Source organism: Schistocerca serialis, chromosome 7 (genome assembly GCF_023864345.2).
Source record: "Schistocerca serialis cubense isolate TAMUIC-IGC-003099 chromosome 7, iqSchSeri2.2, whole genome shotgun sequence".
Taxonomy (NCBI): Eukaryota; Metazoa; Arthropoda; class Insecta; order Orthoptera; family Acrididae; genus Schistocerca; species Schistocerca serialis.
Window position 1 is genome coordinate 333,731,873 of NC_064644.1, and position 16,804 is coordinate 333,748,676.

Consider the following 16,804-nt stretch of genomic DNA (forward strand, 5'->3'; position numbering starts at 1 on the left):
CCATTGAGCTGACTGGCGCTTTGTTTCTGGATTGAAAAATGGCATCCACGTCTCATCCATTGTCACAACCGACGAAAAGAAAGTCCCATTCATGCTGTCGTTGTGCGTCAACATTGCTTGGCAACATGCCACACGGGCAGCCATGTGGTCGTCCGTCAGCATTCGTGGCACCCATCTGGATGACACTTGCGCATTTTCAGGTCGTCATGCAGAATTGTGTGCACAGAACCCACAGAAATGCTAACTCTGGAGGCGATCTGTTCTACAGTCATTCGGCGATCCCCCAAAACAATTTGCTCCACTTTCTCGATCATGTCGTCAGACCGGCTTGTGCGAGCCCGAGGTTGTTTCCGTTTGTTGTCACACGATGTTCTGCCTTCATTAAACTGTCGCACCCACGAACGCACTTTTGACACATCCATAACTCCATCACCACATGTCTCCTTCAACTGTCGATGAATTTCAATTGGTTTCACACCACGCAAATTCAGAAAACGGATGATTGCACGCTGTTCAAGTAAAGAAAACGTCGCCATTTTAAGTATTTAAAACAGTTCTCATTCTCGTCGCTGGCGGTAAAATTCCATCTGCAGTACGGTGCTGCCATCTCTGGGACGTATTGACAATGAACGCGGCCTCATTTTAAAACAATGCGCATGTTTCTATCTCTTTCCATTTCGGAGAAAAAAAATCGGAGTCCTTAGAACTTGAATGCACCTCGTACTTCCTAAGTTGCTCATGTTGGCAGCTGTTCTTGATCCGAATTCTGGAATCATTTAAGATTAGTGCAGATCATTCAGCTTCTTGCTGCTGTACTTGTGGATATTTCCAACGAACAGACTGATTGTGTATAACAAATTTATAAGTGAATAATTGTACTATGAAGCTGTCGCTGATATTCTCAGCTGTTCCAAGATGTACGTGTGTGAACCCTACACAGAATTCTAAGTACTTGTTATACAATCAATAATTTTAGTCTAAGGTAGAAGTTACCCCTTAATATTATCCTATAAGAAATCAGTGTATGAAAACGTACAGAAGTATGTTAACTTATTGACTTCATATCCACAAAGTTGGCAATTATTTTTATGGCAAAAGTAGCCAAATGTAAACGTTTTAGGAGGTCTGCTACAATTCTTACAATGTTGTAGTTGGTGACTGCACCGACAGAGCATCCTGAGCATGGCGAATCTTCAACACTTGTTACTTCCAGTTTGACCGTATCTGCCCATATGTAAATTTGTGTTCGATTCAAACAACTTTCATCATATTGTATTACCATCTGACGACGAATTTCGATTAGTTTCAATCCTTCGGCTAACAGAAATCTAATGATACTTGGCTGCTCCATTTTGGTGCAAATCTGCAAGGGTGCCACCATCTTATTTCACTGATTCCGAGCATCCCAGTTGCGTGGCAGACGTACCTGGCCTATCTGATAACAGTTCTAGGACATCACCAAAAAATAATCTAGAAAGACAAATTTTGTGAAAGTTTTGTTCTTTTATACATTTTTTCCGAATATTTATTGAATGGATCTTGTACGTGGTATTTCTAGATCAAGTTTTCATCAATGTGTACATTGAAGAACCCCCTACACCTGTTTATTATTTCTTATTGGTGAACTGCGTTAATACGAAGTGGGTTATTTTTGACAGTAAAAATTGTATGAGCTGTGTTTTGCCAAGTTTAAAGCTAACCAATTTGTGTAAAAACTAGACAGTAACTTTTTGAAAAAACCTCATTTACTACACAACTGGCCATTAAAATTGCTACACCACGAATATGACGTGCTACAGACATGAAATTTAACCGACAGGAAGAAGATGCTGTGATAGGCAAATAATTAGCTTTTCAGAGCATTCACACAAGATGGCGCTGGTGGCGACACCTACAACGTGCTGACATGAGGAAAGTTTCCAACCGATGTCTCATACACAAACAGCAATTGACCGGCGTTGCCTGGTGAAAAGTTGTGATGCCTCGTGTAAGCAGGAGAAATGCGTACCATCACGTTTCCGACTTTAATAAAGGTCGGATTGTAGCCTATAACGATTGCGGTTTGTCGTATCGCGACATTACAGCTCGCGTTGGTCGAGATCCAATGACTGTTAGAATATGGAATCGGTGGGTTCAGGAGGGTAATACGGAACGCCTTGCTGGATCCCAACGGCCTCGTATCACTAGCAGTCGAGATGACAGGCATCTTATCCGCAAGGCTGTAACGGGTCGTGCAACCACGTCTCGATCCCTAAGTCAACAGATGGGGACGTTTGCAAGATAACAACCACCTGCACGAACAGTTCGACGACGTTTGCAGCAGCATGGGCTGTCATCTCGGAGACCATGGCTGCGATTACCCTTGACGCTACAGCACAGACAGGAGCGCCTGCGATGGTTTACTCAACGACAAACCTGGGTGCACGAATGGCAAAACGTAATTTTTTCGAATGAATCCAGGTTCTGTTTACAGCATTATGTTGGTCGCATCCGTGTTTAACGACATCGCGGTGAACGCACATTGGAAGCGTGTATTCGTCATCGCCATACTGGCGTATCACCCGGCGTAATGGTATGGGGTGCCATTGGTTAAACGTCTCGGTCACCTCTTGATCGCATTGACGGCACTTTGAACAGTGGACGTTACATTTCAGATGTGTTACGACCCGTGGCTCTACCCTTCATTCGATCCCTGCGAAACCCTACATTTCAGCAAGATAATGCACGACCGCATGTTGCAAGTCCTGTACGGGCCTTTCTGGATACAGAAAATGTTCGACTGCTGCCCTGGCCAGCACACTCTTCAGATCTCTCACCAATTGCAAACGTCTGGTCAATGGTGACCGAACAACTGGCTCGTCACAATACGCCATTCACTACTCTTGACGAACTGTGGTATCGTGTTGAAGCTGCATGGGCAGCTGTACCTTTACACGCCATCCAAGCTCTGTTTGACTCAATGCCCAGGCGTATCAAGGCCGTTATTACGGCCAGAGGTGGTTGTTCTGGATACTGATTTCTCAGGATCTATGCACCCAAAGTGCGTGAAAATGTAATCACATGTCAGTTCTAGTATAATATATTTGTCCAATGAATACCCGTTATCAGCTGCATTTCTTCTTGGTGTAGCAATTTTAATGGCCAGTAGTGTATTTTCTCTGTTGATGGTTCTTCACTCATCTCCACAGCAATGCTTGTGCACGTGCAGACAGGATTAATTTTACCTCCCGGCTCAAAAAAAACGGTAGATCATTAACACAAAGCAAGAACAGCAGTGCTAGTAAGTTACTTGTGTCGTCAGGGTGCGTGCCTTCGCTGGAGACGCACGGCTACGCACATCGGCGTCACACCCAGCAGCGTCGGGGCCGCAGCACGTCGTTCGCAGGCACCCAGAGCGGTCACTGCAAGACCATGAGGCAGCAGTCAAGCGAGCCCCCAGCTGTGGACAGCTCATCAAGAGGTGAGCCAATTTCAAGGTACTACCAGTACCAATGTTTACCACAGCTCTTCACTGGTAAATTTGCAACCCGATCTATGGCAGTGGTAAAATATGTCTTCTCTGCCATCTTCATGTTCTGGCTGTACGTCGATAACCTACTCTCGTTATTCTTCTTTAAAAGATGTATACAGGGTGGTCCATTGTTCGTGACCGAGCCAAATATCTCACGAAATAAGTGTCAAACGAAAAAACTACAAAGAACGAAACTTGTTTAGCTTGAAGGGGGAAACCAGATGGCGCTATGGTTGGCCCGCTAGATGGCGCTGCCACAGGTCAAATGGATGTCAACAGCGTTTTTTTATTTTAATAGGAACCCCCATTATTTATTACATATTCGTGTAGAACGTAAAGAAATATGAATGTTTTAGTTGGATCACATTTTTCGCTTTGTGATAGCTGGCGCTGTAATAGTCACAAACATATGGCTCACAATTTTAGACGAACAGTTGGTAACAGGTAGGTTTTTTAAATTAAAATACAGAACGTAGGTACGTTGGAAAATTTCATTTCGGGTGTTCCAATGTGATACATGTACCTTTGTGAAATTATCATTTCTGAGAACGCATGCTGTTACAGCGTGATTACCTGTAAATACCACATTAACGCAATAAATGCTCAAAATGATGTCCGTCAACTTCAATGCATTTGGCAATACGTGTAACGACATTCCTCTCAACAGCGAGTAGTTCGCCTTCCGTAATGTTCGCACATGCATTGACAATGCGCTGGCGCATGTTGTCAGGCGTTGTCGGTGGATCACGACAGCAAATATCCTTTAACTTTCCCCACAGAAAGAAATCCGAGGACGTTAGATCCGTTGAACGTGCAGGCCATGGTACGGTGCTTCGACGACCAATCCACCTGTCGTGAAATATGCTATTCAATACAGCTTCAACCGCACGCGAGCTACGTGCCGGACATCCATCATGTTGGAAGTACATAGCCATTCTGTCATGCAGTGAAACATCTTGTAGTAACATCGGCAGAACATTACGTAGGAAATCAGCATACATTGCACCATTTAGATTGCCATCTATAAAATGGGGGTCAATTATCCTTCCTCCCATAATGCCGCACCATACATTAACCCGCCAAGGTCGCTGATGTTCCACCAGTGGCAGAACTGTATACGACGTTCAAAGACGTTGTCATGCAATTCCTGGTGCACAGAAATATGGTACGGGTGCAATCGATGTTTATGTAGCATTCTCAACACCGACGTTTTTCAGATTCCCGATTCTCGCGCAATTTGTCTGTTACTGATGTGCGGATTAGCCGCGACAGCAACTAAAACACCTACTTGGGCATCATCATTTGTTGCAGCTCGTGGTTGACGTTTCACAAGAGGTTGAACACTTCCTGTTTCCTTAAATAACGTAACTATCCGTCGAACGGTCCGGACACTTGAATGATGTCGTCCAGGATACCGAGCAGCACACATAGCACTCGCCCTTTGGGCATTTTGATCACAATAGCCATACATCAACACGATATCGACCTTTTCCGAAATTGATAACGGTCCATTTTAACACGGGTAATGTATCACGAAGCAAATACCGTCCGCACTGGCGGAATTTTACGTGATACCACGTACTTACACGTTTGTGACTATTACAGCGCCATCTATCACAAAGCGAAAAATGTGGTCCAACTAAAACATTCACATTTCTTTACGTACTACACGAATATGTAATAAAAAAATGGGGGTTCCTGTTTTAAAAAAAAGGAGTTGATATCCGTTTGATCTATGGCAGCGCCATCTAGCGGGCCAACCATAGCGCCATCTGGTTTCCCCCTTCAAGCTAGACGAGTTTCGTTCTTTGTAGTTTTTTCGTTTGATGCTTATTTCGTGAGATATTTGGCCCGGTCACTATCAATGGACCACCCTTTATATTTTTCGACTAAACTGCACAAAAAATGTTTCGCACCTCTTCTAAACTTGAATGGCTTTTCTTTAGCAGGAAGCCTCTTTACGAGTATGTTAACACAGTAGACAGTATTCATAACGAGTCCATTACGGATCCATACATATTATGAAAATAGATGTACATATGTATGTAATGTATGTAATGTATGTATGTATGTATGTATGTATGTATGTATGTATGTTACACATCTCCTCCTAAACCACTCGACAACACCTACCAAACTATCAAAGGGGTGGGAATGGGGATGAAAATGGAGCACGAATACCCTGACTTCATTCATCCTGTATTTAAGAATAAGAGCACTTAGTGACTTGCAACAAACTTTACATATAATTTCAAACAGTTAAGAAACTTTTTTCGCTGACAACCCCCACAAAATGATGAAAGAAATAAAGTTTATTGCTTTCTACATTTTCACTGTTCATTTTCGCATCAGGCATGACGTTTTAATATATTTCTTGTTTACTACTAGCTATATTCGTGACACATGTTGCAGACAGTATTCACACACAGTATACCACTGACTGTACTGTACCTGCAAAATTATGTCATTGTACGACACATAGTTCACGAGAAATGACGTCACAAACATCGAGGTGCGAAAAAATTGCAGGGCGAAATTCAGTCGAGATGCAGATGAAATATGCGCGCAAATAAGTGTGAAATATGTTAAATATATGTTGACACGTTCGAACGCGGGCGAAGCCACGGGTAAAAATTTCCTCCTGGATAGATTTAAACCATATTTGGTACACATACCACCAACTACCTGGAAAGAAATATTATAGGGGTTAGAACCAGCAAACTCCTATTGGGACAGGGGTCACAACGTGGAGGGAGAAGGCGGTAGGAGGAGATGGACAGAGAGGAGGGAGGAGATGGACAAAGAGAGAGCGAGGGGGAAAAGAGAAAGGGAAGAGGAGAAGACGGACAGAGAGAGGAAATAGGAGGAGACGAATAGGGAGAGGGAAGATGAAAATATGGCAGAGAGAGAGGGGGAGGAGGAAATCGACAGAATGGGTAGGAGGAATAAATGCACAGAGAAAGGAAAGAGGAGCATATCAACAGAGAAAGGAAAGAGGAGGAGAAGGACAGAGAGAGGAGAGAAAAGGAGATGAACAGAAAGAGGGGAGGAGTAGATGGAAAAAGAGAAGAGCAGATGGACAGAGCGTGGAGGAGGAGACTGACAGAGAGAGACGGAAGGAGGAGATGGACTACTCGAACAATGGAATAAATACATATCTGGGCGTGCCACGTACTCAGCTACTAACGATATAAACGTCCTACGTCCACTCGCAGCCTCATCACAGTGACGTGCAAAGGAGGTGGTCAAGGGAGCATCTGGAACTAAATCTGGTTCAGTGACTTTGGGTAGTCTTCATCGACGATTGCAGGATTTTCTCGACGCCTTATGATCATCCCAGAAGGGAGTGGGGGTATCCGGGTATCAACGCTAGTCTGACTTGTGATCCCACGTGTTGAGCACTCAGCAGAGTCGTAACGTTTTGGGCCGATACAATGTACGGATTTCGGACGTCTCTCACAGCTATCGAGGGAAATATAAGAGCTGTATAGCATCGGGACAAGATCCGCCTATCTGGTATAGCCCAGCCCCACACTCATTATTTAGTCGACGAGTTTCTCTTTCAGGACGAAAATGAAATAAAACACAACGCCCCTCTCGTGGTGTCCTTCCTCTAGAAAACAGAAGTCTGCTGAATAGAATGGCTTGTGGTATCTGCTGACATGAATCCGACTGAGCACCTTGGAACCAGCTGAAACTTGCACCGTGACAACGCAGGCGCCCACCTCACATTACTTTTCGAACTACAAGAGCAAGCTACTTTTTATGTTTTTTTACTTATACCAAAACATGTTTCGGGCTTTCGGCCATCTTCAGACGGCGTAAAAAACAGCGCTGTTTTTGTGCAACATACAAAGTGCTTGTGCCATATATATAAATATGAAAATTGGAGCAACAACAAACAGATAGAAAGTAAGAGCATCTAACCATCAACATATTGTAAACATAAAACTCGTGAAGAGTAGTAGTTAAATGAAATTTTTATTTTGTGCAGGGCACCCTCAGCATCCAAACAGCAGTCGGTGTTTTTAACTACGTGCTAACCGAGTTGGATTGGGTTGTTTTGGGGGAGGAGACCAAACAGCAAGGTCATCGGTCTCATCGGGTTAGGGAAGGATGGGGAAGGAAGTCGGCTGTGCTCTTTTCAAAGGAGCCATCCATGCATTTCCTGAAAAGATTTTTAGGGAAATTACGGAAAACCTAAATCAAGATGGCCGGACGTGGGGTTGAACCATCGTCCTTCCGAATGCGAGTCAAGTGTTCTATCCAGTGCGCCACCTCGCTCGGCATATGCTAACTGAAGATTTCAATACGTACAGTACTGGAACATGAAAAGAGAACGCCAAGAATTCATCGATCCAGAAGAGAGAAATTTCACTGACAACTCTAGAGAATGTATACAACAAACGATCACGCCGACAGAGCCACACGCGACTGAGCACAGTCGACAGAGCGTGCTAATGTCAGCGCTAGTACCCTATATTCCTTCCTTTTTCCCAAGGAGACGATCGTAGAGATGACGAATTTAGTGTTGCGGAATGGCGTACTATGCAATTACTACCTGATGCCTGAATTGGGTCAGTTCACTTGTCGGCCTTACAGACTGATCAAGATGTTTCATTCAGTCCCGAGTAGCTCAGTACGCGACATATCTAGGTATCGTGCTGGCCAGAGTCGTTGACGTGAACCTTGCTGAGAAAGCTGGGTGGCACGGGACATATGTGAATGTGCACTGTCCTGTTGGAAAAGCGCGTCGCATTGTTGGTGCAGGAACGGTAGCACAACGGATTGAAAGATGTTTTTTTGGGTGTACCAGGCACCGTTCAATGTTCTCTCTATCATCACCAGAGGAGAACAGCCATTGCAAGATATGGCTCAGCACAGCATGATGCCGGGCGTTGGCACTCTATGCCTCTTTGTTTGCACTCCAGACGTTGACGCTCACCTGCACTGTGCCACACCCCCATAGTACCATTATTGGCACAGTCAGAAGCGACTCTCGTCGCTGAAGACGTCAAGTCTTCATTCGTCCTTCCATGAGTGCCTATCGCGACACCACTGGAGGCGAGTCGCAAGATATTGGGTCGTCAGCGCAAGAGGCTCTAAACTGCATGCTGGATCGTGGCCCTGCTCCTGGGAGGCGGCCGAGAATGGTCCTCGCTGATACCCTCGGAGCAGCAGTGTCTCTAATTTGTTGTGACGTTATCGTGCGATCCGACACTGCACTTCATAAGATGCGACTGTCCTTGCTTCCACCTGTGCGTCGCCTTGTCCAGACTCAGGCAGACTGGCAGATTCACCTTCCGCTGACCACTCGTAAGCACATCGATGCACTCTGTAAACCTTTCGCCCCCATGTGTAGCACATTTCTGCAGTATGATCACCCCAGCCTCTCACGGACCCGCTACCCGCCACCGCTCAAAGTCTGTTGCACAGACGGTTCACGTCCACGTTGCGGCACGGTAACAATGTTGCAGACACGAAAAACTGGCTGCGACCGGCTCTGGAGATGAACAACTACTGCGAAACTTGCAACATTTCACGGCTCGTAACGCGGTCTTGGTTTTTCTACAGCACTGATAATCGCATTAACTGTCCTCTCGTAGAGTTCTGTACAAGTATGGTATGCCTTACTCACTTCTGCTGAGATGTTCCTCTTTCATTTTGCAATAATGTGTTACGCCAACTGAAGATCGATGAACACCCGAAAAGCGAGTTTGGTAAAAACGAAAATAAATAAATATATATTGTTGTTGTTGTGGTCTTCATTCCTGAGACTGGTCTGATGCAACTCTCCATGCTACTCTATCCTGTGCAAGCTTCTTCATCTCCCAGTACTTACTGCAACCTACATCCTTCTGAATCCGCTTAGTGTATTCATTTCTTGGTCTCCCTCTACGACTTTTACCCTCCACGCTGCCCTCCAACGCTAAATTTGTGATCCCTTGATGCCTCGGATCATGTCCTACCAACCGGTCGCTTCTTCTTGTCAAGTTGTGCCACAAACTTTTCTCCCCAATTCTATTCAATACCTCCTCATTAGTTGTGTGATCTACCCATCTTATCTTCAGCATTCTTCTGTAGCACCACATTTCGAAAGCTTCTATTCTCTTCTTGTCCAAACCATTTATCGTCCATGTTTCACTTCCATACATGGCTACACTTCATACAAATACTTTTAGAAACGACTTCCTGACATTTACATCTATACTCGATGTTAATAAATTTCTCTTCCTCAGAAACGCTTTCCTTGCCATTGCCAGTCTACATTTTATATCCGCCCTACTTCGACCATCATCAGTTATTTTGCTCCCCAAATAGCAAAACTCCTTTACTACTTTAAGTTTCTCATTCCCTAATCTAATTCCCTCAGCATCACCCGAGTTAACTCGACTACATTCCATTATCCTCGTTTTGCTTTTGTTGATGTTCGTCTTATATCCTCCTTTCAAGACACTGTCCAATGACCGTTCAACTGCTCTTCCAGGTCCTTTGCTGTCTCTGACAGAATTACAATGTCATCGGCGAACCTTAAAGTTTTCATTTCTTCTCCATGGATTTTAATACCTACTTCGATTTTTCTTTTGTTTCCTTCACTACTTGCTCAATATACAGATTGAATAACATAGGGGAGAGGCTACAACCCTGTCTCAGTCCTTTCCCAACCACTGCTTCCCTTTCATGCCCCTCGACTCTTATAACTGCCATCTGGTTTCTGTACAAATTGTAAATAGCCTTTCGCTCCCTGTATTTTACCTCTGCCGCCTTCAGAATTTGAAAGAGAGTATTCCAGTCAACATTGTCAAAAGCTTTCTCTAACTCTACAAATGCTAGAACGTAGGTTTGCCTTTCCTTAATCTAGCTTCTAAGATAAGTCGGAGGGTCAGTATTGCCTCACGTGTTCCGATATTTCTACGGAATCCAAACTGTAAAGAAGGTCACTAAACCATAACAGGAATTGGTTTGTTAAACGTCTGTCAATCCGAACGCATCCTAGCGCTTGTGGACGAAATTAGACGACCAAGACCGTTGAAACGTCCCCTTACTCTGCTGGTAAACCCCCTTACGTTATTTGATTTTCAAACAGCTGAGCAAAACGGAACGTACTCAGACATTTCTCTCTTTACTTATTCTGATCAACACTAAACTGACACACACTATTTTTAGTGCAACGCAATCTGACTTTCAATAATCCCTACAAAAGAATGGCCCTGACTAACAATAACCTATACCTTTCATGAATCACTTATCTCACAAAAATCTTCGTTACTCGAACTACTGCAATACAGCGAGCGCCAATACTGCCAGCTAAATAAAGGATTCTAACTAAAAAAATGTTCAAATGTGTGTGAAATCATATGAGACTTAACTGCTGATGTCATCAGTCCCTAAGCTTAAAGACTACTTAACCTAAATTATGCTAAAGACAAACACTCACACCCATGCCCGAGGGAGGACTCGAACCTCCGTCGGGACCAGCCGTACAGTCCATGACTGCAGCGCCTTAGATCGCCTTTTTTTTAAAATCTCATTTTATTCGTTTTCGTTCTTTGGATCTGCTCGGGGCGGACGTCGCAAGACACCCGTTTCCTTTCGTCGTTGATCCATTAACTCAGTATCTTTTTTTATTTTATTTTATTTTATTTTATTTTTTTTTACAGAGGGCAGCGAACCCCCTGACCGAACACGCTGAGTTACCGTGCCGGCGACCGGTCGGCTAATCCAGCGCTGCGATTCTAACTACTGAAGGCACTAACTACTGATAGGGATACTTAGCAAATGAAAGATTTTGATAGAGAACAAACAATGTATTTACCTTAATAATATTCAAAAGTCAGTTCATGATATACCATATTACAAATTTACTCTTTCTGCATCTCTCTCCCCACATCCACCACTGCTGGCGGCTCACCAACAAATGTGCAACGCTGCGCACTGTTCACAACCAACTGCCCAACACTACAATAGCGAATATTCCAACAATGCCAACTAGCCACAGACTGCACACACCACAGCCAGTGATTTTCATACAGAGAGCAACGTGACGTTGTTGTTGTTGTTGTTGTTGTTGTTGTTGTCTTCAGTCCTGAGACTGGTTTGATGCAGCTCTCCATGCTACTCTATCCTGTTCAAGCTTCTTCATCTCCCAGTACTTACTGCAACCTACATCCTTCTGAATCCGCTTAGTGTATTCATCTCTTGGTCTCTCTCTACGATTTTTACCCTCCACGCTGCCCTCCAACGCTAAATTTGTGATCCCTTGATGCCTCGGATCATGTCCTACCAACCAGTCGCTTCTTCTTGTCAAGTTGTGCCACAAGCTTTTCTCCCCAATTCTATTCAATACCTCCTCATTAGTTATGTGATCTGCCCATCTAATCTTCAGCATTCTTCTGTAGCACCACATTTCCAAAGCTTCTATTCTCTATTTGTCCAAACTATTTATCGTCCATGTTTCATTTCCACACATGGCTACACTCCATACAAATGGTTTCAGAAACGACTTCCTGACATTTAAATCTAAACTCGATGTTAACAAATTTCTCTTCTTCAGAAACACTTTCGTTGCCATTCCTTAATCTATTTTCTAAGATAAGTCGTAGCGTCAGTATAGCCTCACGTGTTCCAACATTTCTACGGAATCCAAACTGATCTTCCCTGAGGTCGGCTTCTACCAGTATTTCCATTCGTCTGTAAAGAATTCGCGTTAGTATTTTGCAGCTGTGACTTATTAAACTGATAGTTCGGTAATTTTCACATCTGTCAACACCTGCTTTCTTTGGGATGGGAATTATTGTATTCTTCTTGACGTCTGAGAGTATTTCACCTGTCTCATATATGTTGCTCACCAGATGGTAGAGTTTTGTCAGTACTGGCTCTCCCAAGGCCGTCAGTAGTTCCAATGGAATGTTGTCTACTCCCGGGGCCTTTTTTCGACTCAGGTCTTTCAGTGCTCTGTCAAACTCTTCACGCAGTATCATATCTCCCATTTCATCTTCATCTACATCCTCTTCCATTTCCATAATATTGCCCTCAAGGACATCGCCCTTGTATAGACCCTCTATATACTCCTTCCAACTTTCTGCTTTCCCTTCTTCGCTTAGAACTGGGTTTCCATCTGAGCTCTTCATGGAAGTGGCTCTGTTTTCTCCAAAGGTCTCTTTAATTTTCCTGTAGGCAGTATCTATCTTACCCCTAGTGAGATAAGCCTCTACATCCTTACATTTGTCCTCTAGACATCCTTGCTTAGCCATTTTGCACGTCCTGTCGATCTCATTTTTGAGACGTTTGTATTCCTTTTCGCCTGCTTCATTTACCGCGTTTTTATATTTTCTCCTTTCATAAATTAAATTCAATATTTCTTCTGTTACCCAAGGATTTCTACTAGCCATCGTCTTTTTACCTACTTGATCCTCTGCTACCTTCACTACTTCATCCCTCAGAGCTACCCATTCTTCTTCTACTGTATTTCTTTCCCTCATTCCTGTCAATTGTTCCCTTATGCTCTCCCTGAAACTCGGTACAACCTTTGGTTTAATCAGTTTCTCCAGATCCCATCTCCTTAAATTCCCGCCTTTTTGCAGTTTCTTCAGTTTTGACCTACAGCTCATAAACAATAGATTGTTGTCAGAGTCCACATCTGGCCCTGGAAATGTCTTACAATTTAAAACCTGGTTCCTAAATATCTGTGTTACTATTATATAATCTATCTGATACCTTCTAGTATCTCCAGGATTGCCGGCCGCAGTGGCCGTGCGGTTCTGGCGCTGCAGTCCGGAACCGCGGGACTGCTACGGTCGCAGGTTCAAATCCTGCCTCGGGCATGGGTGTGTGTGATGTCCTTAGGTTAGTTCGGTTTAAGTAGTTCTAAGTTCTAGGGGACTTATGACCTAAGATGTTGAGTCCCATAGTGCTCAGAGCCATTTGAACCATCTCCAGGATTCTTCCATGTATACAACCTTCTTTTATGATTCTTGAATCAAGTGTTAGATATGATTAAGTTATGCTCTGTGCAAAATTCTACCAGGCGGTTTATTCTTTCATTTCTCTCCCCCAATCCATATTGATCCACTATGTTTCCTTCTCTCCCTTTTCCTACTCTCGAATTCCAGTCACTCATGACTATTAAATTTTCGTCTCCCTGCACTACCTGAATAATTTCTTTTATCTCACCATACATTTCACCAATTTCTTCATCATCTGCAGAGCTAGTTGGCATATAATCTTGTACTATTGTAGAAGGCATGGACTTCGTGTCTATCTTGGCCACAATAATGCGTTCACTATGCTGTTGGTAGTAGCTTACCCACACTCCTATTTTTTTATTCATTATTAAACATACTCCTGCATTACCCCTATTTGAATTTGTCTTTATAACCCTGTATTCACCTGACCAAAATTCTTGTTCCTCCTGCCAACGAACTTCACTAATTCCCACTATATCTAATTTTAACCTATCCATTTCCCTTTTTAAATTTTCTAACCTACCTGCCCGATTAAGGGATCTGACATTCCACGCTCCGATCCGTAGAACGCCTGTTTTCTTTCTCCTGATAACAATGTCCTCCTGAGTAGTCCCCGCCTGGAGATCCGAATGGGGGACTATTTTACCTCCGGAATATTTTACCCAAGAGGACGCCATCATCATTTAACCATACAGTAAAGCTGAATGCCCTCGGGAAAAATTACGGCTTTAGTTTCCCCTTGCTTTCAGCCGTTCGCAGTACCAGCACAGCAAGGCCATTTTGGTTAGTGTTGCAAGGCCAGATCAGTCAATCATCCAGACTGTTGCCCCTGCAACTACTGAAAAGGCTGCTGCCCCTCTTCAGGAACCACACGTTTGTCTGGCCTCTCAAAGATACCCCTCTGTTGTGGTTGCACCTACGGTACGGCCATCTGTATCGCTGAGGCACGCGAGCCTCCCCACCAACGGCAAGGTCCATGGTTCATGGGGGTAGGGTGACGTTAGCAACATAAAAACCTAAACAGCCTACTTACACCGTTATGCCCCATACTCCATTCCACTTCAGTCTCCACTAACTGTGTTTAGGTGTTAGTCCAGTGTCAGGCTTCTGATGATAATATTTAAAAAAATCTGGACTATGATTTTGGTTCCCACAATTGTGTTGGTAGACAGTTTTAACCTTCTGAGCTAAGTTTTACAACCTGATGGTGAGAGCATTCTCTTTGGAAACGCGTTGTTGAGCTGTATGTAGAACAAAAATACCATCGAATGCTACTAGTTATTAAAGAAGTCTCTCGTGGAAAGTGGCCTGAGGAGTAGTGTGTGCGCAGACGTGGTGCTGCGGCCCGTGTCGCCGCTGAGGCCTACGGCGGTGCTGGCGAGGCTGCTATTGGTGCTGCTGGCGGCGCCGCTGCTGCTGCTGGGATTCCACGCCACGCTGCTTCTGGTGCTGGCCGCCGTGGCGCTGCTGTCGTGCACACACGGCCACTGGCGGCGCGCCGGCGTGCCCCACCACCGCCCACTCCCCCTGGTGGGAAGCCTGGGCCCACTGCTGCTGCACGTCACCTCCCCACCACACTTGCTGGCCGACCTCCACCTGCACCCTCCTGCGGGCCACCGCGACTGCCCGCTAGTCGGTTTCTACATCTTCGACAGGTATTCTTGGAGTATCCTCTTACTGAGAAGTGACTGAAGAAACTTTGAAAGAATAACCGTATATTAACAAACCAAATTCAGTTATAATGTCCGTGGCTGAATATCCACACCACTTCATAAAATACTAATTTCTATCTTGTGACATTCTCTGTGATGTGCATGCATGACAAACCCAGTTGTGGTAGGCGGCGACATGAAACCCTAGGACATTACTGCCCCAGTACTGCTGGCATGTGATGGCTGTTGTATTCCTGGTGAAGACCGTGACAAACTGGGAAGGGTCTGGTGGCACAGAGCACTAGGACGAAATTCCTGATACTGCCAACCTGTACTGCTGGGACTGAAATGCTGATGCAGTTGGCACTGCCGACTTGAGGTGTTACAGTGTAACTGGCTCAGTGAAGTCCAGTGGTATCCTAAATACACACATCAAAAAAAGTTTTGCATCACCTCGGTTCCAAGAGTTCCTGAACATAAACATCATTTCCGCCCTATTTATTGCTCATGAAAACCACACATTGCATATTGTACCACCATACAGCGAGACCTTCAGAGATGGTGGCCCAGATTGCTGTTCAATACCCAGTAGCACGTCCTCTTGCATTGATGTATGCCTGTAATCGTTGTGACGTACTGTCCACAAGTTCATCAAGGCACTGTTGGTCCAGATTGTCCCACACCTCAACGGCGATCGGTGTTGATCCCTCAGAGTGATTGGTTGGTGACATCGTCCATAAACAGCCCTTTTCTATCAATCCCAGGCATGTTCGATAAGGTTCATATCTGGAGAACATGCTGGCCACTCTAGTCGAGCGATGCCGTTGTCCCGAAGGAAGTCATTCACAAGATGTGCACTATTGGGGCGCGAATTGTCGTCAATGAAGAAGAATGCCCCGACAATATGGTTGCACTATCGGTTGGAGGATGGCATTCACGTATCGCACAGCTGTTACGGCGCCTTCCTTGACCACCAGCGGTGTACGTCGGGCCTACAAAATGCCACCCAAAAACAGCAGGGAACCTCCACCTTGCTGCACTCGCTGGACAGTGTGACTAAGGCGTCCAGCCTGATCGACTTGCCTCCGACGATGGTGTGGTTGAAGGCATATGCACCACTCATCAGTGAAGAGAACGTGATGACAATCCTGAGCGATCCAATCGGCATGTTGTTGGGCCCATCTGTACTGCGCTGCATGGTGTCGTGGTTGCAAAGATGGACGTCGCCATGCAGGTTGGGAGTGAAGTTGCGCATCGTGCAGCCTATTGTGCACAGTTTGAGTCGGAAAACGACGTCCTGTGGGTGCACGAAAAGCATTATGCAACATGGTGGTGTTGCTGTCAGGGTTCCTCCGAGTCATTATCCGCAGGTAGCGGTCATCCACTGCAGTAGTAGCCCTTTGGTGGCCTGAGCGAGGCATATCATCGACAGTCCTGTCTCTCTGTGTCTCCTCCATGTCCGAACTACATCGCTTTGGTCCACACCGAGACGCCTGGACATTTTCCTCGTTGAGATCCCTTCCTGGCACAAAGTAACAATGCGGAAGCGATCTAACCGCGGTATTGACCGTCTAGGCATGGTTGAACTACAGGCAACACGAGGCCCACACCTCTTTCCTGGTGGAATGACTGGAACTGATCGGCCGTCGGACCCCCTCCGTCCAATAGGCGCTGCT

At 44.9% G+C, this 16,804-nt stretch overlaps 1 protein-coding gene across 1 annotated transcript in view; it reads left to right on the plus strand.

Moving 5' to 3' along the window:
* LOC126412297 (cytochrome P450 6l1-like) overlaps positions 1-16,804 on the plus strand; it is a 198,319-nt gene that overhangs the window by 63,751 nt on the left and 117,764 nt on the right. The window contains exons 2-3 of the mRNA XM_050081817.1: positions 3,302-3,460; positions 14,807-15,131. Of these exons, the coding sequence (XP_049937774.1) occupies positions 3,412-3,460; positions 14,807-15,131 (374 nt within the window). The 5' untranslated portion in view covers positions 3,302-3,411. The remainder of the gene's footprint in view (positions 1-3,301; positions 3,461-14,806; positions 15,132-16,804) is intronic.